Source organism: Cynocephalus volans, chromosome 6 (genome assembly GCF_027409185.1).
Source record: "Cynocephalus volans isolate mCynVol1 chromosome 6, mCynVol1.pri, whole genome shotgun sequence".
Lineage (NCBI taxonomy): Eukaryota > Metazoa > Chordata > Mammalia > Dermoptera > Cynocephalidae > Cynocephalus > Cynocephalus volans.
The window spans coordinates 27027042-27049463 of record NC_084465.1 but is presented as its reverse complement, the minus strand read 5'-3'; the positions used below and the strand labels follow the sequence as shown (position 1 = coordinate 27049463).

Here is a 22422-nt window from a genome sequence, read left to right as displayed (position 1 = left end):
GCAGCTCCAGACCACTATTTGCACCCATCTCTTTCCCGGGGCGCAGGGTGCGGGGCGGCGGCGGGCGGGGTCAGCAGATTCCTCCCAAGCCGGGCCCCTCCGGGCGCCGGGGACGGCGAAGCTCGCGCTCCTCCTCTCTCGCCTCCGCTCCCCTCTGCTTCCCTCCCTCGCCCAGTCCCTCCCCCTGGCTTGGCGGAGGGGGGGCCGGGCTTGGCTCGGCGAGGCCCGTGCATTCCAGAGAGCCGAGCGAGCTGGAGCAACAAAGGAGCCGGGTAGTCGGCGGGGAGAAGTCGGGGGGCTGCGGCGCGCTCAGGCGAAGGTGGCTGCCGGGCCGCGGGCTGGCGCGGGGGTGGAGCTGGGGGCGTAGTCCCGCACCCCCGGCCCCTGACTGACCTCCATCGCCGGGCCGGGAGTTGGTTTTAATGTTGGGAGAGGGAATGGGGCTGGGGATTGGGAGCCCGGGGGGCTCTCGGGTCTGAAGACAACTCGGATTGCAAGGCGAGGGGGTGGGGAGTTGTGCATCCCGGCCCGGGCCTCGGCAGCCCAACATGGGCCCCGGGTTCCAAAGTTTGCGAAGTTGGGCGCCGAGGGGCCGGGGCGCGCGGAGCGTCCAAGGGGGCCCGGCCCCGGACTCGCGGGGCGCACAAGTCGCCTGAGCCGCTTCCGCGGCCCTAAGGGTTGCGCGTGTGGCCGGGGGCTCCCGGGAGCGGGCGGGGGCTCCGGGGCTTCTGCTGAGTTGGCGGGTTTGGCCATGGCCGCTGCCCGCCCCGCGCGGGGGCAGGCGCTCCAGCTCCCGGGGCTGCTGCTGCTGCTGCTGCTGCTGGGGGGCCCGGGCCGAGGGACGGCCTTGAGCGGGAATGCTACTGGGCCTGGGCCGCGGAGCGCGGACGGGAGCGCGAGAAGGAGCGCGGCCGTGACCGGCCCTCCGCCGCTGCTGAGCCACTGCGGCCGGGCCGCCCCCTGCGAGCCGCTGCGCTACAACGTGTGCCTGGGCTCGGCGTTGCCCTACGGGGCCACCTCCACGCTGCTGGCGGGGGACTCGGACTCCCAGGAGGAAGCGCACGGCAAGCTCGTGCTCTGGTCGGGTAAGAGCGCCGGAGCCGGGGCTGGGGGAGGCGGGGAGCGTTCGCGGTGGCGGGGTAGGGGCACCGTTGGAAAGACAAGGCTCAGGCCTGAGTTTCTGAGAGGGCAGGGACCGCACCCGGGAAAATTGGAGTGACAGAGGCTGAAACTTTGGGACAGGTTGCGTGCAGGACGCGACCTTCGGTGATGGGGAAAGGACCGCGAGGAAGTTGAGGAAGCCGGTGACAAAGGGCCTGAACAGACTGGGGTGGGCAAAGGGTGGGGGGAATTGAGGGGCCGGGAGGAGGAGACTCTAAGCCACAGGAAAGGACATTTTTAAGGAAGAGAAGATGCTCCACCTACTCTGAAAGCAGGGTCCTCGGGGATTCAAGGAGGTGTTTAGACCTTGGAGCAACCGAAGTTGGAGAGGAAAAAGGGAAGGATGCGGGTGGAAGAGATTTAAGCATTTGGAGGGAAAAGGTGGGTGAAAAGAATCAAGTGATATTTGTGAAGGAAAAGAAACCCCCTGGTGATGAATAACTAAAAGGTAATCAGAAAGTCCTGGAAATCTTAATTTGGGAGACAGGAAGTCTAGTTCTCTTCCACTCGCACCTTCCCCTCTTTCCTCTCCAACTCCGATTGTCCCAAGGTCTTAATACCTCCTTGAATCGCTGAGGACCCTGTGATTTTGTGTTGTGTTCACAGATTTCACAGTTTCCTCATCTGAAAAATGGGAACTGTGATCCATGCTGGGGATTTTGAAGGAATAAGACAATTCTATAAATTATTTGTGTGTTCTTTGGAAATTTGGATCCTCAGGCTAGTCAGGTCTGTGGAAGAAAGCTTAAGTCTGTGGATACCTCCAAGATCCAGAATCCTGAGAATGGGATTGTGGCAGACCCTGAAATACTGCAGACTGAACCCAAACAGGTCCTTCCTTAGCAGTGTCAAGTGGATTATTTCCTCACCTATCACTCTTCTGGACTGGGGGACTCAAGGGTATGGGGGAAGGGAACTGGCCTTGTCATCTCTTCTAGCTAGTGTGATTCCAGAACTGTCCTTGAAAAAGAGATGAAAATCAGGGCCCAGGAGCAGACCTGGGAGCCTCCTTCTTTTGACAGGCCTGGGGTGTCCCATGTCTTACTAGCTCTGCCCAGGGGGCTGGTGAGGACCGTAATGGGGAGAGTGTATGTAGGCTGCCTATGATTGTCAACTTGGCCACTAGAGTTCTCAGCCTTTGCCGGTTGTTGGACAAGGCCATGAGTTTCCTGGCTTGGGACAGATGCTGGAAGAGGAACTTGGAAGATGGTGCCCATGAGGTGGACTGCATTCTATGTGGGGATCAGGTTCTAAAGTCAGCATGAGGCAGAAACCATGTGTAATCAACAGGAGCTTTGAAAAATTCATAAATATTTGGATCCCTGGACCGGCCAGCTGCCAAAAAAAAAAAAAAAAAGAGAGAGAGAGAGAAAGAAAAATCCATAAATTACCATAGTGTAAAAGGCTGTGTGATTTTCCATATATACTCCTTTTATGATAATATGTTTGCATATAAGTGTAACATGTAGTGTGACATACAGTATGTAAGAATGGGTATACATAGAAAATATAATTGTAGTCTTTAAAGTTACATACATGCAAAAGACTGAAAGAATAAAAAAGGAACTTGAAAAAAAGATTAAGCAATGTTTCTTTGAGTACCACCTGAAATAAGATGAGTTTAGGAGCCAGCTGTATGGAAAACCCAAATCTCTCAGCACTAGAAGCTCACCCAGTTCTGAGATGCTCGTACTATGAAAGGATTTTCTCTCTCTCTCTCTCTCTCTTTCTCTCTCTCTCTCTGTCTCTCTCTGTCTCTCTCTGTCTCTCTCTCTCTGACTCTCTGTCTCTCTCTCTACTTTGCAGGGGCCCATGGTTGAATCTTCCTAAGTTAAACACGTGTGTGACGCTGCCCCTCTGTGGTTACCATCAGATCAAGGAGGAAGGGTATGATCCTCTTTCCAGCCCATACTCCTGAGAGCAGCTGCTGAGCAGGCACAAGTGGTTTTGGCAGGAAAGCATATGAGTTAGAACCATCTGCTGGTTGTGCAGGTTCAAACCTCACTAGCTGCACCTCTAGTGGGGCAGGGTCCTACAGAGGTGCCAGCACTGAGCCCAGGGCCATTAGTTCACTCTGAGCTCTTTGCCACTGTCTACCATCCCCCAGCTTAGACCTGTTCCAATGTGTGTTTGGTTGCTGCTCTTTCAGCTTAGGGTCTTGATGACCGGCCTTCTATAAAGTAGGGGCAGAAGCAGGCATTGGCATGAGCTGGATCAGTGGGTAGGTAGAGTGAACCTGAGCCATGTGTAAGAATCACAGACAGGTCTTTAGCTGGGAGCCTCTGGCTAGTGATTTGTCCTGTCCTGAATTAGTGGTCTTGATTTGGCATTAGACATGGTCGGTGTCACCTGACTCTTGGAGGTGGTTTTGTGGGTGAAGGATGAAGATGCTGTAGGTTATCCTCATCTGTAAACTTTTGAAGGTAGAGATATGGTCTTCACTTTTTTTTCAAAGCCTCAGAGTGCTGAGTACGTAGCCACTCATTCATTTAATTATGTATTAAGTGCTTGCTGCATGTCACATCCTGGGTCAGGTTCTGGGGCATATAAAGATGAAGAATACAGACATGATCTTTGACATCAAGAGGAAGACAGACAATTAAACAGGCTTTAGAAATACCTGTGAAAGGTATTGTTACATTATAAGGTGCCGAAAGAACACAAAGGGCTTTGGGGAGCAAGGGATGATCCCCAGAGGAACCGACATTTAACCCATGCCTTGAGAAATAAGCAGGAATTAACTGAGCCAAGGGACAGTTAGGCTGGAAAGGGATAGGAAAAGAGAATAGCATGTACAAAGGTGTAGAGGTAAGAAGGCTGGGTACTTTTAAAGAAATATAAGACTTGCAGTAGGACTGGATGAAAGTATTTGAGGGGAAGAATTATAAGAGATAAAAGCTAGAGAATTAGAAAGTAAAGGGATTCATACTTCATGTTAAGTTAGGATTTTATCCAGGGGATAAGGAACACTTGAAGGGTTTTAAGCAAGGGAGAGATGTAATCATATTTACATTTTAGGAAGCACTCTTTGGGTGCTGTGTGAAGAAGCCATGGAAGCAGGGAAAGCCTGGAGCCTGAATGCCTGATCAGGGGATGACTGAAGTAGTCCAGATGAGAGATGATGGTGGTCAGGACTTGCTGATGAGTTGGGTGTGGGGCATGAGTGAGCAGGAGGACCCAGGTTTCAGGCTTGGATGGAAGGTAGTGTTTTTCCATCCCCTTTTACTAGGGTAGAGAATGCTAGACGAAGAGTAGGTTTAGGAAGAAAGCATGGGTTTAGTTTTGGCTGTGTGAATTAGAGGTGCTCATTGAACATATACATCCATGGAGATTCCCAGCAGATTTGGAAATAGGGGTTACTGAAGAGAGATGGCTGCTATGTGCTTCCTTAGCCCAGATTGCTGAGGCTTTGGAAGGATGCCATTAAATGAGGAAGTTTATAACTCAGGTTGGTACAATTTCTGGGTCTGTATAGAACTCAGGTCTGTCCTGTGTCTTTCATCTCTCTGGACTTGGGCTTCTTCAGTCACTAGCACCTCTCCCCATTACAGCTGGAAATGTCTCATCCGAGGAATTCCAGGCTAACCAGACAAACATAATGTCCAGGCCACGGTCCACCTTGGGCCAAATCTGGTTTAGTAAATGAGGCAAGAAAGCAGAGAGGCCTCAGCTGGCAAGGGACATAGGTCCCTGAGAACCAGCACGTAGACTCCTTGACCACTGCTGTGCTCTGTGTGTGTACATGGCCCTGTCACCTAACTGGGGTGCAGCCAGTTGCAGCCAGTAGGAAAGAAACAGAAAAGCTCAGAGGAATTTCTCTTTTGCCTCTCAGACGTTGAGTTGAGAGGTGAGAGGAAGGATGTTGTTGGTGATAGTGAGTTATTTTCGGGGGCAGATCAGGAAGAATTTCCTAAGAGCTATCTCCAAACCTAGCTGATGATCAAAATCCGTTTAAAAATACATGTATTTGGGGAAAGTATAAAAAATATAGAAAAATACCCACGGGGTTAAGTTTTCTTTTTTGCTTTAGATTTTTAACGTTTTAATTGTGAAGTATAGCATGTGTACAGGAAGGTGCATAAAATACAGAGGTACTGAATAACAAGTAATTATAAAGTGACAACTGGGTCTAGAAATAGAACATGATCAGACCCCAGAAGCTCCCCCTTTGTATTGTCCAGTCACCTCCCTGTCTCCCTTCTCTGGAGGTAGCCCCTATCCTGATGCTTTTGATATCATTTCCTTTTTTTCCCCCTAGTGTTTTACCACCTAGTTTTGGAATCTCTAAGCAGTATATTTCAGTTTTGAATGTTTTTGAACTTTATACAAGTGGAATCATGCTGTGTATATTCTTTTATGTCTTGCTTCTTTTATGCTCCATTATTTTGTAAGATTCATTCATGTTATTACAGCTCACTTCTTTCTTTCTCTCTTTTTTTGGAATGGGGATCTGAACCCTTGACATTGATATTACAAGACTTTGCTGTAATCAGCTGAGCAAACCAAACCAGCCAGCCCACAGCTCCCTTTTTTGTTGTTGAATAGTATTCCACTGTATGAATATACTACAATTTATTTATCCATTTTGTTGTTAAATATTTAAGTTGTCTTCAGTTTTTTCCCACTGTGAATAACAGTGCTGTGAGTATTCTTTTACATGTGTCCTGGTGCACCTGGCACAAGTTTTTCCAGGTACATACTTAAGGAGCGGAATTGCTAGATAAAGGGCATGCGTTCCTTCATCTTACACCAAACTGTTTTCAAAGTGGTTGTATCAACTTATACTCCCACTGGCTGTGTAGAAAGTCATCATTGGACCACATGATTTCCAACACTTGGTACTGTCAGCCTTTTAAATTTTTGTCAGTCTAGTGCATATGTTGTCGTATATATTTGTGGTTTTAATTTGCACTTCCCTGATTACTAGTAAAGTTAAGCACCTTTTCAAATGCTTGCTGGCCACTTGGATTTCTTTTTTTGTGAAGTGTCTGTTCAAATCTTCGGCCCATTTTTCTATAGGGCTTTCTGTCATTTTTATGGGATTTGGAGTTCTTTATATACGCTAGATATGAGTCTTTTATGGGATGTATGTGTTTTTCTTTTGTGGCTTGCTTTCTCATTCTCTTTATGTCTTCTGTTGAACAGAAGTTCTGAACTTTGAAGTAGTCATTTATAAAACTTTTTATGATTAGTGCTTATTGTGTCTTGTTTAGGAAAATCTTTTCCGCCACAAAAATGATAACTACATGAGGTAATGCATCTGTGAATTGGCTAGATCCAACCATTCCACAGTGTATGTATACTTAAAAACATCATGTTATACCCAAGAAATACATATAATTTTATGCCAATTTAAAAAATAAATAAATTTGAAAAAAAAATCTTTTTCTACCCCAAAGTCATGAATTTATTCTTGTGTAATCTTCTAAAACTTTATAGATTTTCTTGTCATTTTAGGCATATAGTTCACCTGGAGTTGATTTTTGTAGAACTCCAGTTTCACATATTGTTTCAACATCATGTGTTAAAAAGAATATCATTTCTCTGCTACTCTGCCATAATCAAGTATATATATTTATTTCTGGGATCTTCATCCTGTTCCATAGGTCTGTTTGTTTATCCCTTGCCAATATCACACCATCTTACTTATCATATAGCATGGTTCTCATCTTCTTTGAGCCATGGATCTCTTTGGCAGTCTGGTAAAACTTATGGACCCCTTCTCAACATAATGCATATATTTTTTATTTTAATTGACACACTGTAATTATACATACTTATAGGGTACAATGTAATGTTTTGATACATATGTAGGTTGTATAATAATCGGGTTAGGGTAGTTAATATATCAATCACTTCATGCATTTATCATTTCTTTGTGGTGAAAACATTCAAAAGCCTCTCCTCTAGCTATTATGTAATATACAAAACTTAACTGTTAACCATAGTCACCCTACTGTGCAATACAATACCAGAACTTATTTCACCTATCTAATTGAATTTTGTACATGTTGGCCAACCTCTCCCTATTTTCCCTTCCCCTCCCCCCTTTCCCAGTCTCTGGTAAGCACTGGGCCTCTTTTTTTTTAAGATTCCACATATGAGTGAGGTTGTATGGTATTTGTTTTTCTGTGCCTGGCTTACTTCACTTAACATAATTTCTCCAAGACCATCCATGTTGCTGCAAATGTCAGGCTTTCATTCTTTTTTATGGATGAATAGTATTAACACAATATTTTTCAATTCATAAAGTAAAACACATAGGATTTTTTAAAAAAGCATATAGGATTATAAAGGAAATGAGTTATATTGAAATACAGTTATCAAACATAAAAATGTTTGTGATCTATGTGTGCTTCTTTATTAATATACTAAATAAATAAGATCTAGTGCAGGTGTAATAACCACTATAATGTCAAAGTAGTGATGAGCATTGACAATATTTTGAGATATCTGTAACAAAAATATCTGATTTCCATTTGTGACAAAGCCATAGTTACTGCTAACATTACTGTGGTATGTTGCTTACATTCATAACTGACAGAAGGGCTAAATTTTAGTTAGGGGTGATTTTTTCCTTCCATCCATCCAAGTTCATGGACCCCTGAATTCTCTCCAAGAATCCTTTGTGAAGCACAGGTTAACAACCTCTACTTTATATAGTACATCAGTATCGAGTAGATAGTCTGGGCTATTCTTGATCCCATGCATTTTAATGTAAAAATACCAGTTGGCGATTTTGATTGAATATATAGACTAATTTGGGAAGGGGGAAAAAAAGACATATTAAAATACTGAGTCTTCCAAACATTGAACATTTATATATTTCTGTGTATTTAAAATCACCTTTCATTTTCTTAATATTTTTTACAGTTTTCTGCACAGTTTTAAATATCATTTGTTAGATTTATTCCTAGATACTTGATATTTTTGATGCTACTATAAATGGTGCCTTTAACATTTATTTCACTTTGTTGCCAGTATCTAGAAATATAATTGATTTTGAATCCAGTGAACTTGCTAAATTTATTCTACACACAGTCATATTGTTTGTGAATAATGAGTTTTATTTCTTCCTTTTCAAGCCTTACGCCTTCTCTTTATCTTTATTGCTCTTCTTAAGGCCTCCAGTACATTGTTAAATAGAAGCAGTAATACTACCGGCATCCTTCATTCTCGACTTTTCCAGATTCTAAAGAGAAAGCTTTTCCACCCTTCACCATTAAATATATTTGGTACGGGTTTCTTGCACTTAGTTATACTTCCTCAGATTAAGAAAGTTTTCTTTGGGCTGGCCCGTGGCTCACTTGGGAGAGCGTGATGCTGATAACACCAAGTCAAGGGTTAAGATCCCCTTACCCGTCATCTTTAAAAGAAAAATTTTCTTCTATTCCTTATTTACCAATTATTCTTTTTATTATGGATGGATGTTGAATTTTATCAACTACTTTTTCTGCATCCATTTTGATGATCATATGATTTTTTTGTTCTTTAATCTGTTAATGTAGTAAATTGAACTGATTGAGTTTTCTAATGTTAAATAAACTAACCTTAGAATAATGGTTCTCAACTTGACTAATCAGAATCACACAAACAAAAATCTTTTTAAAGGTCTAGATCAGATTGTGGTAAATATTATTTTAAAAGTCTGACTATATAGAAAAGAACAGAGACTAATATCATTATAACACCCATGTCACTATTTTTCTTTTTGTTCATTTCATGTTTTATTTTTTAAAAAAAGAAATAAAACAATAAGATAAAGTTGATGTCCCTTTCTTCCTCTTTCCAATTTCTTTCTCTTCTATTCTTCTCTGGGGAGCTTTCCCTATGTCAGTTATTTGTACATTTCTTTATTTGTTTTTAAGCTTAATTACTTTTAAAAAATAGTTAGCACATACATGTGGTACACGAAATTCAAAAGGTTCAAAAGTTAAGTGCTAGTTCTGCTTCAAGCCACCCATTTTCCCTTCCCAGAGGCACCACCAACACTGGTTTTGTGTGTCTTTTTAGAGATATCCAATGTATGTCCAGATGTAAGTGTGTCCTTAGTCTCTCCTTGGCCCCCCAACCAGAACCATGGACTGTTCTCCACTCAACTGTGTCCACTATATCCATTTCAGTGCATATAGTTCAACCCTGAATAGGGTCCTGTTACATTGATGTATGTTATTTTATTTAGCCGGTCTCCTGTTGATGTATATGGATTCAAGCTGTTTCTACCCATTTGCTATTACAAACAATGCTGCAATGAATAATCTTATATCTTATCTTTGGGAAAATGTGAAATGGAATTGCTAGTATGAAATTTTGATAGGTAGTGCTTAATGGTCTCTACAAGTATTTACAAATTTTTATTCCTACCAGCAATATGTAAAAGTGCCAAGTTTCTCCCCACACTCTTGACAATATAGTATTTTCAAATGTTTTGATCTTTGTCACTCTAAAGGTTAAAAATTTTTATCTCCTTGTACTTTTATTTTGCATTATGTTTTTAAGAGTTAGGTTGAGCGTGTCTGTGTTTTTAAAGGCTGTTTGTATTTTCTCTGCATGATCTGTTTTGTTTGTCTTTTGGCCATGTTTCTGTGGAGTTATGTATTTCTTACTGATTTGGAGATCTTTATCCATATGAGGAAATTAGCACTACCTGTGATTTGTATTGGAAATATACTTTCTCAGTGTGCTGCTTTTCTTATAATTTTTTTTTTTTTTTTCTGTGACCGGTAAGGGGATTGTAACCCTTGGCTTGGTGTCGCCTGCACTGCACTCAGCCAGTGAGCGCACCGGCCATCCCTATATAGGATCCGAACCCGCAGCCTTGGCGCTACCAGCACCGCTGTGCTCCCAGTGCCACACTCTCCCGAGTGAGCCACGGGGTTGGCCCTAATTTTGTTTGTTTTTTACCCTCCTGAATTTATCTACTTTTCTGAAGTCTTTTCTTTAAATCTTTTATTTGGTAGCTTCTAGGTTTTGTGTCATGCTTCAGAAGGCTTTCTCCACTCCAAGGTTTAAAAAACCATTTCCCATCTTTTCTTCTAGTACCTTAATTTAAAAAAATTAATGTAGTTATTTTTGATCCATCTGTAATTTACTTTTATGTAGAAAATGGGGTAAGGATCCAGCTTATTTTTTCCCACAGTGGCTCATCAATTATCCTTTAAGATTTATTTAATAATCTATCCTTTCCCTGGGGAGTTTATTTTTAAAATATGAAACAATATTTAAAATGAGGGAAAAAAAAAGGGCTGGCCAGTTAGCTCAGTTGATTAGAGCACAGCCTTGTAACACCAAGGTCAAGGGTTCAATTTCCTATACTGGTCAGCCACCAAAAAAATAAAGTGAGAAAAAGAAAAACAACAAATTACACGTTTAAAATCTAATAATTACCACAAATATCACAAAATCCAGAAAAACAACACATTTTTATTAACTGCTTGATACCCCTATAAAATACACTTTACTCCAGAGAGCCCCACCACCACCCATTTAAAATGTATTGTTTAATAAGCATTTAGTAAAACTCACTTTATCTCTGTTGTATGGTTTTGTGAGTTTGCCAGTCACTAACATTCAAGACAGAGAACAACTCCGTCACCCCCCCAGAGTCTCTTCTTTGCAGGCTCTTTGCAGGCAAACCCTCCCTTCACCTCACCCCCTGGCACCCACTGCTCTGTTTTCCACCTACACTAACCCGCTGGGATGTTCTAAGACTGGGCCCTCCATCTAGGTGATAAAGGTTCCCAGGTGATTCTGATTTGAGGCAGGGGGTACCATTGCCTGGGGATACTGTAGGAACTTGCTCTGCACGCAAGAATAGATTCTCAGAGCTGTGAGCAGTCAGAGGCGTCAGACAAGTAATAATATCAGCTAACATTTTCTGGGTGATTATTACGTGACAGGTACTGTGCCAAGCACATTCAAGGTGTTATCTCACAGTTCCACGAGGTGAATCTGTCATTTCCATTTTGCAGGTGAGGAGACTGAGGCTAGAGATAAAGTACTTCGGGGCTGGCCAGTTCTTTGTTGGTTAGAGTATGGTACTGAAAATAACAAGGTCCAGGGTTTGATCCCTGTACTGGCCAGCTGCCAAAAAAAAAAAAAAAAAAAATAGATGAAGCACTTTGCCCAGGAAACGGTGAGCCAAGATTTGGATCCAAGCAGGCTAATTGCAGTGCCCATGCTCCTTACCCCTCTAGTATATTGCCTCTCCCCCAAAACAAGTGGTTACCTGCCGCCACCCCACCCCAGGGCTGACAGTGTGACAGTCATGTATATTGGCTCTCACATTCTCCAAAGATTCTCCTGGTAAAACTTCTTGCTTGGGAAATAGGTGTTCCTGAAGCAGGGATGATTCAGAAGCGGCCACAGGGGCGGAATGCAGAGCAAGCCCTGCTCCTGGGCTGAGCAGGGCAGAGGCCTGGGCTGGGGCAGGGCTGACGGGAGACCTCCACCCATTTCTCTCTTGCTGACGACATCTTTCCTCTCTCTGCACTGGACAGAGCCTCCTCTGTTTCTCTCCATCTGATCTCCTGTTTCCTCCTCTGGTTTTGGAGTACCTGGCTCCTCTGACTGCCTCTTCTTAAGCCTCCACCTCTTCTCTCTCTCACCTCAGCTTGGTAAGAGGAACAGGGTTTGGGGGTCTGGGTGAGGGGAAATATCTCCTGGTTCTGGTGAATGGGCCCTGTGAGGAGTGGGTCCCACAACGCTCCTTCCCCATGGAAGAGGCCTGTAGAAGGTTTTAAGAACACTCCTGAAAAGGTAAATCCACCCAGGGTTCTCAACCAGAGACACTAATGCTCCCTAGCAGGGCATTTGGAAGTGGCAGCTATTGTTTAAAAACTTAAATCGAATTATAGTATACATAGAGAATAGCCCACAGATCGTAAGCTTGATTTTCACAAGGTTATACCTGTGTAACCAGAATCGATAAAGAAATAGAATACTACCAGCATCCCATCAACCAGTACCGAATTAAGAAATAGAACATCCTCAGCATCCCAGAAGTTCCTCTTCAGGTCCTCTTCCAGTCACCACCCCTGGAGTGGTGGTGGGAGGGGCATTTTTTTTGGTTGTCACAATGACTTAGGGGTTTTGCTGGCATTTAGTGGGCAGGGTCTAGGGATTCTAAATGTCCTGCAATGCATGGGACAGTCCTGCAGCACAAAGAATTGTCCTGCCCAGGTGCCCTGTTGAGAAACACTGTGCCTGGCAGATCTGAGCAGTATTGGCCTTGGGGACGAGGGTACAGAGTAAGGAGGGGTCTTCACCACAATGTGTTCACACTGTTGCACTCCCCAGGCCTCCGGAACGCTCCCCGCTGCTGGGCAGTGATCCAGCCCCTGTTGTGTGCTGTGTACATGCCCAAGTGTGAGAATGACCGGGTGGAGCTGCCCAGCCGCACCCTCTGCCAGGCCACCCGGGGCCCCTGTGCCATCGTGGAAAGGGAGCGGGGCTGGCCTGACTTCCTGCGCTGCACCCCAGACCACTTCCCTGAAGGCTGCCCGGTGAGTGCTCTGTGGGGCAAGATCCAGGCTCTGTGGGCTAGGCAGGACCAATAGGGCAGGGTCTAGCAGGGAGCATGGGGGCCCAGAGCCTTCTGTCCTGGAAGACCTGAGTCTACAGACTTGGGTCCACAGGCCACAAACCCAGACTGCAGCTCACTTCAGGGATTCTCTGTCAGAGATAACATGTTCAGCAAGTATTTTTGAGCACCCACTCTGTTAGGTGTTGGAGTGTTACAGGAGGCATGGATGACAGGAGCCTGTCCTTAGGAAGTTTATCATAGTGGTAGGGGGTCAAGGCACACACATGTGAAACAGCTGGAGACACCAAGACAAGGGATGTGATCTACTTCTGGGTGGTGAAGGAGAGATCATAAATGATAATAATAACAGTAATAATGATAGTAATAATACTAATGGTTATTATTTACTACATGTCAAGTACCATTACATTATTGTTGTTGTTGTTATTATTCCATTACATCTACTTATTCATTTAACCCTTAAACCATATCATGAGGTAGGTAACTACTATCCTATAGATGGGAAAACTGAAGTACAGAAAGGTCAAATAATTTGCCCAAATAATGGTGCCACAGCCATTGAGTGGCAAGGCTTGGATTCAGCTCCTGAAAGCGTGTCTCCAGTAACCATGCCATGCTGCCCCGGTACCTTTTACTAAACAGGAGGCACACCCCTGAGCTGCCTCTCCCCTTTGCACTGTCTCCTCCCCTTCCCTGGTGCCAGAATGAAGTGCACAACATCAAGTTCAACAGCTCAGGCCAGTGCGAAGCACCCTTGGTTCGGACAGACAACCCCAAGAGCTGGTATGAAGACGTGGAGGGCTGTGGGATCCAGTGCCAGAACCCACTCTTCACTGAGGCCGAGCACCAGGACATGCATGGCTACATCGCGGCCTTCGGCGCCGTCACGGGCCTCTGCACACTCTTCACCTTGGTCAGCGCGGGAGGGCAGGGAGCACTGGGGAGAGGCCGGTGGTCTGGGCACCCTCAGCCTGGACAGTGGGATGGGAGCCGATTGTTAGGGAGGTAGGGAGAAGAGGACTTGGTGGGGGTCCCCAGGGAAAGATCATGATCACAAGGGTGTGGGACTCAGATAAAGGCATCTGCTGCAGCAGAACAACCCTAACCTTGCAGAACGGGCCCCTCATCTCTCTTCTAGGCCACATTTGTGGCTGACTGGCGGAACTCGAATCGCTACCCTGCTGTTATTCTCTTCTACGTCAACGCATGTTTCTTTGTGGGCAGCATTGGCTGGCTGGCCCAGTTCATGGATGGTGCCCGCCGGGAGATTGTCTGCCGCGCAGATGGCACCATGAGGCTCGGGGAGCCCACGTAGGTGTCTTGGGGACCCAAAGGTGAGGGCAGGGGAGGAAGGCTGAAAATGCATCTACCACAAAAGGAACAGGTTGGCTTGGAACTGAGGTTTGAGGGGAGGATTCAGCAGAGCTCTGCGTCACTGCATCCAAGGTCTCCAATTATTTGACCTTGGTTTCAGTAGCAGGACCTTGATTGTTTGCATCTGTTCAAAGGGGTGTCTTTTAGAGCCTCTTCAGATCTGACCTGAGTTCTGTCTCACAGCCCTGACTCATGGGGAACCTCCAGACCTTAGCAGCCCAGAGTCTGGGGACAGGGTGGAGAGACCTGGAGAAGGGAGTACAGAGTGACCTCCCCAAGTGACACCCCACATGTCTGTGCAGCTCCAACGAGACCCTGTCCTGCGTCATCATCTTTGTCATTGTATACTACGCCCTGATGGCTGGCGTGGTCTGGTTTGTGGTACTCACCTATGCCTGGCACACCTCCTTCAAAGCCCTGGGCACCACCTATCAGCCTCTCTCGGGCAAGACCTCCTACTTCCACCTGCTCACATGGTCACTCCCCTTTGTCCTCACTGTGGCAATCCTTGCTGTGGCCCAGGTATAGTGACTGGTAGGGGGCTGGGGACCTGAGTCGAGTGGGCTTGGGGGAGGGGGCTGGTGACCAACTGTTCCACCTCTTCCTGCCCAGGTGGATGGGGACTCCGTGAGTGGCATCTGCTTTGTGGGATACAAGAACTACCGATACCGTGCTGGCTTCGTGTTAGCCCCAATTGGCCTGGTGCTCATTGTGGGAGGCTACTTCCTCATCCGAGGTGAGTGAAGACCAGGCCAGGACCAGTCTGGCAACAGAATGTGCTGAGCACCTGCTATGTGTAAATAGGAGGTAGAAGCTGCCTTCACAATGAGACCTCAGCCAGCTCATACAGAGGCCTTGGTGCAAAATAGAAGGTGACCCTTAGGCAGACACCGCACCATGAGCACTTGCCGTGGGACAGCACCTTTGTGCTGGCCAGAAAAATACACCCCTTAAAAAAAAAAAAAAGAAAGAAAAAGAAAAATACACCCCTTTCTCCAGAGCCTTGGGCCAGGGCTCATGGCTTGTTGGCTGGAGCTTGGGCTGGGGTTCCACCCCCTGTCAGCCCTTGGCCGGGTACACTGTGTGATGGACACCCTGAGTAACCTCTGCTGTCCACATGGACCAACCTGGGGCCCTTGGTCATGTGTGTGCACACTAATTTTATATATACTGTTAATCTTTTGGAGCTTGGTTTCCATTTTCTTCCTCCCCAGCACACACAAACACACAGTCTTCACAACACGCAGATCGGCTAGTTCCTAACTTCCCTGTTTAAAACTGTCACCCCATGATAAGCCTTGGTGTCTGCTTGGCTCATTTTTGTTGGGTTTTCTTTGTCAACTTTAGTTTCCTAACTGAATTATCAGCCTTCTGTTCAGCCCACCTCTTTCCCCACTTTTTGGCAGAGTGTCTGGGCCTCTGATTTGTTTTGTATCTGTGCTGTCTTGTACGGTAGCCACGAGCTACATTGCATTGAAACTAGTCCAAATTGATTTTGTGTTGTAAATGTAAAATACATGCTGCATTTCGAAGACTTAGCATGAAAAAAACAATGTAAAATATCATTAATAATTTGTTAGATGAATTACATTTTGAAATGGTTATATTTTGGATATATTAGGTTTATAAAATATATTGAAATTAGTTTTACTGGTTTCTTTTTATTTTAAAGTCGCTACTAGAAAATTTAAGATTATGTTATATTTCTGTGGGACAGTGCTGTTCTTGAGTCTCTGTCATATTTTTCCATCAGAACAGCTTTGATTTGGCTGCCTTACTTAAGGGTAGCTGGGCCAAGACCAAGGCGCCTTGTCTCACTTACTGACAGTCCTTCTAGGCTCTGCCCCAGTCATCCCAGTCAGTCCATGGCAGATGTGCCACCAGCTGCTCTCCATTTCTCCAGTTCCCCAAGCTTTAAGTCAACACAGGCATAATCAGATCCGGGACTCAGGGGTCATGGCACCCTCCCTCTGCACACCCATCCCTCCCAGGAGAGTGACCTCACCCCCGCTAACATCTGAGGTCCCCCTTCTGTCCAGGAGTCATGACTCTGTTCTCCATCAAGAGCAAGCACCCTGGGCTGCTGAGCGAGAAGGCTGCCAGCAAGATCAACGAGACCATGCTGCGCCTGGGTGAGTGGCCCCTGGGGACTTTGGTCTGAGGTCCTGGCCAATCCAACCCTGCACCTCCTGGGGTTATGCAACCAGCAGTGTGACAAGTTAGCAGCCATGAGGACAAGGACAAGGTGTATGTGTGTAGGTGGTAGTGATGGTGGCAGCTCAAAAGAAGAGGGCCTTCCCAGGTGGAAGAATTCAAGTTCATGCCAAGACTGCTACCTCATGCCCACTCCACTCCCACTTGGATCCTCCTGCAGTTGCCTCAAGCATCGTTCTTGCTTTATTTTGGACAACGCAGTCCTTAAACTGGGCCCAGCATGAATTCGCCCCAGACTCAGCTGTCTTTCAGGCCTCAGTGGGGCAGAGACCTTCATCCCCACTGCTGCTACAATAGCTGGGATTTGTAAGGTCCTGTTCTGCCCTTGTTGTCCACAGGCATTTTTGGCTTCCTGGCCTTTGGCTTTGTGCTCATTACCTTCAGCTGCCACTTCTACGACTTCTTCAACCAGGCTGAGTGGGAGCGCAGCTTCCGGGACTACGTGCTGTGAGTGAGGGGCCGGGGACCTGGAAGCAGCAGTGGCAGGAGCTGGAGCTAGGGTTCGAAGGCCAGCCCTTCTCTGCTGTGCAGCAGGGGTCTGCCAGGGCCATGCCCGAGACATCAGTTGCTCTGTACTTAGCCAGACATGGAAAACAACCTTCAAGTCCCTGCTCAATCCTGCCCTTCCCTCTTCACCCACTTGGCTGTCTGGCTGGTGCATTAGTAACTGTTCAGAAGCCGTTTCATGTTTTGGCTTCTCTGACCAACTCTCTGTTGGCCACCGAAGTTGCTCTCTCTCTCTGTGTACTCTTCTGCAGAGCTTAGTGTAGATCCCTGCACAGGAGTCTTTACCTCTCTGTGATATGTTAACAATCTGTTAATGCTTGCTGGTTTTGCCTGTGCTTTTTTGTGTCACAATGCAGAAGAATCAGGGAGAGGAAGGCTTTTCAGCTTCCAGAAGAACTGCAGTCCCTGGTACTGGGGACAGCAGTTAAAATGCCCTTTAAAATGCACACTTGTCCGTGCCTGCTTTGGGCTCTTTTTTAAAGTTCCCAGCTTCTAGTCTGGGAAGTCTTATATCACAGTGATGCCTGGGTTCCTGCCCCAGAGATTTGATTTAATTGTCTAGGGTGGGGGCCCATACATCAGTAGGTATTAAAAGCTCCCCAGGTGATTTTAATGAGCACCCAGGGTTGAGAAGCAGTGCTGTGGGGCTTATCTCTTTCTAAAATCTTTGGAGTGGGCCGGCCCGTGGCTCACTCGGGAGAGTGCGGTGCTGATAACACCAAGGCCCCGGGTTCGGATCCCATATACGGATGGCCGGTTCGCTCACTGGCTGAGCGTGGTGCTGACAACACCAAATCAAGGGTTAAGATCCCCTTACCGGTCATCTTTTAAAAAAAAATAAAATAAAATAAAAAAATAAAATCTTTGGAGTGATTGTATACCTACCTAGTAGTTTCGAAGCCTCACCTGTCTACCATCCAGGTGCCAGGCCAATGTGACCATCGGGCTGCCCACCAAGAAGCCCATCCCCGACTGTGAGATCAAGAATCGCCCAAGCCTCCTGGTGGAGAAGATCAACCTGTTTGCCATGTTTGGGACCGGCATTGCCATGAGCACCTGGGTCTGGACCAAGGCGACACTGCTCATCTGGAGGCGCACCTGGTGCAGGTGGGGTGAGCAGCCAGCCCATCCTGCCTCTCCCGCCTTACTCTCAGCCTCGGTGTTCCCCTCTTTAGCCTTTGTTTAGTCCCACTTCTCCCCAGCACAGCTATTTTCCAGGGGACTCTGCTGAGCTGCCTAAAGCCACCTTCTCAGCGGCTCACCGCAGCCCCCTGGTGACACCCTCTGTCCATGGGAGGCCTGAGGCCTGGGCCAAGTGCTGAGCCAGCTGCCGGCATCTTCTAAGAGTGGAATGATTTTGGGAGCTGGGCACACAGGAGCCCTGCATTCTAGGCCCACTTCTCTGCAGAGAAGGCCTCCTCTACTCCTTGGAGCCCTTAAGGGTATGAAGCCCTCGGGTGCTGACTCTTCTTCATCAGAACATCCTTGACTCCGACTCCTTGACTGCTTCCAATTTTTTGAGTGGCTGGGGTACAGCCCCTCCGGGCTTCTCATCACATACATGGTGCTTTGAGTAATCCTTTTTTGCGTCTCTGTTAAGCAGAGAAGTATAACACTCGGGAGCCTCCTTCCCCAGAGGGAATGGAATTGCTGGTCTTTCATAAGATTTGATGGGAAGTGGCTGCTCCTCCTCTTCCCTCCCCACCCTTTCTGCTCTCAGGTTGACTGGGCAGAGTGATGATGAGCCCAAACGGATCAAGAAGAGCAAGATGATCGCCAAGGCCTTCTCCAAGCGCCGTGAGCTGCTGCAGAACCCAGGCCAGGAGCTCTCCTTCAGCATGCACACCGTCTCCCACGATGGGCCTGTGGGTGAGCATCGGCACCTTTCCCACATCAGAGCCACTTAACGCCTGCAGTGTCCACCTGTGCCTCATTCCCTCCCAGGCTGCTGTGGTCACATAGATGGTTTGGAAGGCTGTGAGGAATAGGCGTGTTCTCCTCTCATGCACTCATCCCTCTCCAAGAGGACTCTCCCCTCCATGTTTGCCTGGCTCTGCTTGCTGGTGCTTTGCTTCCAAGAGGACTCACCTTCCCCGCCTTCTGCTCCCCTCTTCTCTAGTTGCTCTCTCTGGGCTACAGTAAGTCAGGGTTCCAAGAACTCAATTTCTGGCCTCTAGTTAGGCCTTTTGGGTGCCTGAGGCCCCTCCTTGGATTCTGAATTGGTAGACGCCACTGTGATTACAGGGTGAGCTTTCTCTGCCAGGTGACGTGGGAGGGACCTCTGTGGGAAGATGACTGGTGCCGAGTAAGGGACTGGGAAGTCACTATTATTTCTCCCTTCTTCCATCCCCACAGCGGGTTTGGCCTTTGACCTCAACGAGCCCTCAGCAGATGTCTCCTCTGCTTGGGCCCAGCATGTCACCAAGATGGTGGCTCGGAGAGGAGCCATACTGCCCCAAGATGTGTCTGTCACCCCTGTGGCAACTCCAGGTATGAGGGGTTCAGGCTTCTGTAAGAATTTGTGGGGCACAGAGGCTGGGGGTTCCTGGGACTGGAGTACCAGGGGCTGCCAGAGGGGGAGGAGGAAAGAAAGGCCCCAGAGAATTTGAAGTGGGGGCTGAGGCACTAGAAATCTAGAGTTGTGGGTCCCAGAGCCAAAAGAGTAGGGCTGGAGAGAAGGGGTGGAGTGCACAAAGCCAGAGCCCCAGGCTCACGTGCTCTCTCCTGCCAGTGCCCCCGGAGGAACAGGCCAACCTGTGGCTGGTTGAGGCAGAGATCTCCCCGGAGTTGGAGAAGCGCCTGGGCCGGAAGAAGAAGCGGAGGAAGAGGAAGAAGGAGGTGTGCCCACTGGCGCCACCCGCTGAGCTTCACCACTCCACCCCTGCCCCTGCCTCCAGTGCTGTTCCTAGACTGCCTCAGCTGCCACGGCAGAAGTGCCTGGTGGCTGCAGGAGCCTGGGGATCTGGGGAATCCTGTCAACAGGGAGCCTGGACCCTGGTCTCCAACCCCTTCTGCCCAGAGTCCAGTCCCCTTCAGGATCCATTTCTGCCCAGTGCCCCAGTTCCCATGGCCTGGGCTCAGGGCCGCCGACAGGGTCTGGGGCCTATTCACTCCCGCACCAACCTAATGGAGGCAGAGCTCATGGATGCAGACTCAGACTTCTGAGCCTGCAGAACCGGACCTGGGTCAGGAAAGAGGAACAGATACCATTACAAGGCTCTTCCTCCTCCCTGAGATTCCCTAGGATCTCGTCTTCTGGAGAACCTGTGGGTCACTGCCCTCCCAGGAGAGTTCTGTGTGTCTGGCTCAAAGCAGCAGGACTGTGGGAAAGAGCCTAACATCTCCACAGGTAGCCTCACCCCGGGGACAGGGCCCTGGAACTCAGGGTCCTCGTATCTGCCCCACCATCTGGCGTCTGGCTGGTAGCATCAGTCTCCAGCAGGGTCATGGGGTGTGCAGAGCTTGTGGTGGGGCAGTCATGCCAGATGCAGGGGTGACAGTGCCTGGAATGGGCCGTGGTAGCCAGGGAGGCAGCCAAGGCCACATCTGGTGGATGAGGGCTGGGTGCTCTTTTCCATGCCAGTGGTTGCCCTTTTCTGGCACTCTAAGACCAAAAGTGTTTATTGCGTCATTAGCCCTTTGTGTAAGTCGGGACAGGGCTCCCTTCTTACTCTTCCAGGTGGTTGTGGGGCTGGAAGTGCCTACTCCCAAAGGAGCTATCACCTTTCTTAACAGGTGGCCCTATCCCAAATCCATCCTCTTTTCTCCTGCACCCTCCTCCCCTGCCCTTTTCCCATTTTGGTTCAACCAGACCAACCTCTTCCTGTTTCCTGTTTGTTGATTAGAACTCAGAGCTGCAAAACACACACACACACACTCTCTCTCTCTCTCTCCCCCTCTCTCCCTCCCCCCCTTGCTGCTGAGCTCCATCTCCAGGTGAGAGAATGGTTCAGCTCTAGAGCCTTGGCCTGGTGTGGGACAGAAGCAGTGAGTGACAGGGAGCCTCCAGGCCTCTGAGAGACATGTTATCTCTTCATCTCCATCCAGTGGGGGATGGATCCTCTGACTTGAGGGGCTACCCTGGGAATCTGCTGTAGCTTCAGCCAGGCAGGAAAGCTTCCTTCAACTTCCTCAATCGATGGGTGAAGAGATTACCACCTTTTATAATTTCCAACCTGTTCCCAAGGCCCCACTTTAAAGAACCAGACAGCAGGAAGCTTTAGAAGCTGGCTGGATTCCAGATTGGGGGACAGGGATGGGGAGAAGAAATGTAAACAATAAATAAAAGGTTTTTGTATAAACTCTTGGTGTGTTTCTTTTCCATAGGCCCCAGTCCTGACCTATGTACCTGGTCCTGATCTCTTTTATCTTCCACATCCTCCTAAGACTATTCTGAAAGGCCAAGGCTTTGAGCTGATGAGGTCACAACTGACAATCAGATGTCAGCTTAATGTGCTGACTGTCCTCCCTGGCCAGTTGGCTCTCTGTGGATAAAAGCTCTTCTGTGGACACAGCTGCCACTCTGAGCACTGATCCAGAGGTAATTGAGCACAGACATGCAGCTTGCCTCTGGAGTGATGATTGGAAGGAGGTGTCTTCCTGATGGTGTGTGTAAATGGACAGGGCTCCTTGTGACAATCCTGGGCCCAACCGCTGGGATCACAGCTCCCTCCCCTGACTAGTCAAACGAGTTCAGTCTTCCCTGAGGGAAGTCTGTTAGCCGCATTTCCTCCAAAGAGATGTCAGTAAAAGACTGGGAGCTGGGGTTCAAGGACTCAGGATTGTGTGGAATGGAGGTCCATGGAGGAAAGGGTGTGGTACCCACAGATTTGGAGGGTATTGCAGAATATTGGCCAGGTTTGATTGGGAGTACCCTCCCTTTTCTGCTGCTCATGTGATGGGGACATAAGCATTTTGACCAGATTCCAGGGGAAGGAGAACCACTAACATACTGATTGTATTCTAGGCACTTTACACATGCGTTATTATACTCATAATAGCCGACTCTTACTGAATGCTTGTTAGGCGCTCTTTCAAGCACTTCATGCACGTTAACTCTGAATCTCACCACAGACCTGTGAGGCTCTGTTAACACCTCTCGATACTGAGCCCAATAGCTTGCCCAAGACCACACAGTAGTGCTAATGCTGGGATTCAGTCAGGGCCCTCATTCTTTTCATTTCCATGGACAGTTGACTACTCCCTCCCTCTGTCCCTGCTTTCTTTAGTGGGGTTACTTGTGTAAAGATGGGGAATGGAGTGAAAGGGAGTTGGATCTGGGCCTGGAAAAGCCAACAAATGTTACCTTCCTCTGGCTGTGGAGGCGGGCAGAGACCCTGTGACCACTGGAGGGCAGTGTGAGACAACCTTTTGTGAATACAGACCTAGGGCTGGATGTTCAGGATCATGGACACCCCCACAACCAAGAAATCTCCTTGCAGTATTTTTATAGGAGTGCCAGATCTCAAGACGGAGCAACAGTGGCCACTCTTCTGCCAAAAGCTCCTGAATTAGATCCCTGAAGAAACCCCTTAGAGCCCACAAGGAGCCTGGTTTGGGGGACTACTCCCTGCTGCCATGCCACTGCTCTGCCCTGAGAACAGAGCTCTCCTTGCATTTGC

At 47.7% G+C, this 22422-nt stretch overlaps 1 protein-coding gene across 1 annotated transcript; it reads left to right on the top strand.

The window, feature by feature from the left end:
- Positions 1-751: 751 nt before the first annotated feature.
- Positions 752-20690, top strand: SMO (smoothened, frizzled class receptor). Its single transcript, XM_063100516.1, has 12 exons — positions 752-1085; positions 12460-12665; positions 13410-13619; positions 13845-14017; positions 14383-14602; positions 14693-14816; positions 16120-16212; positions 16633-16741; positions 17723-17908; positions 18522-18670; positions 19157-19291; positions 19533-20690. The coding sequence occupies exons 1-12, from the start codon at positions 752-754 to the stop codon at positions 19964-19966; spliced, it is 2373 nt and encodes a 790-aa protein (XP_062956586.1). The 3' UTR covers positions 19967-20690.
- Positions 20691-22422: the final 1732 nt, after the last annotated feature.

What these genes read in the sequence shown, in the direction of transcription:
- SMO (XM_063100516.1), top strand. Translation starts at nt 752, where the DNA reads ATGGCCGCTGCCCGCCCCGCGCGGGGGCAGGCGCTCCAGCTCCCGGGG. An exon ending in ACTTCCCTGAAGGCTGCCCG is followed by an intron (nt 12,666 to 13,409) that starts GTGAGTGCTCTG and finishes CCCTGGTGCCAG; the next exon opens with AATGAAGTGCACAACATCAA. An exon ending in CGAGACCATGCTGCGCCTGG is followed by an intron (nt 16,213 to 16,632) that starts GTGAGTGGCCCC and finishes TGTTGTCCACAG; the next exon opens with GCATTTTTGGCTTCCTGGCC.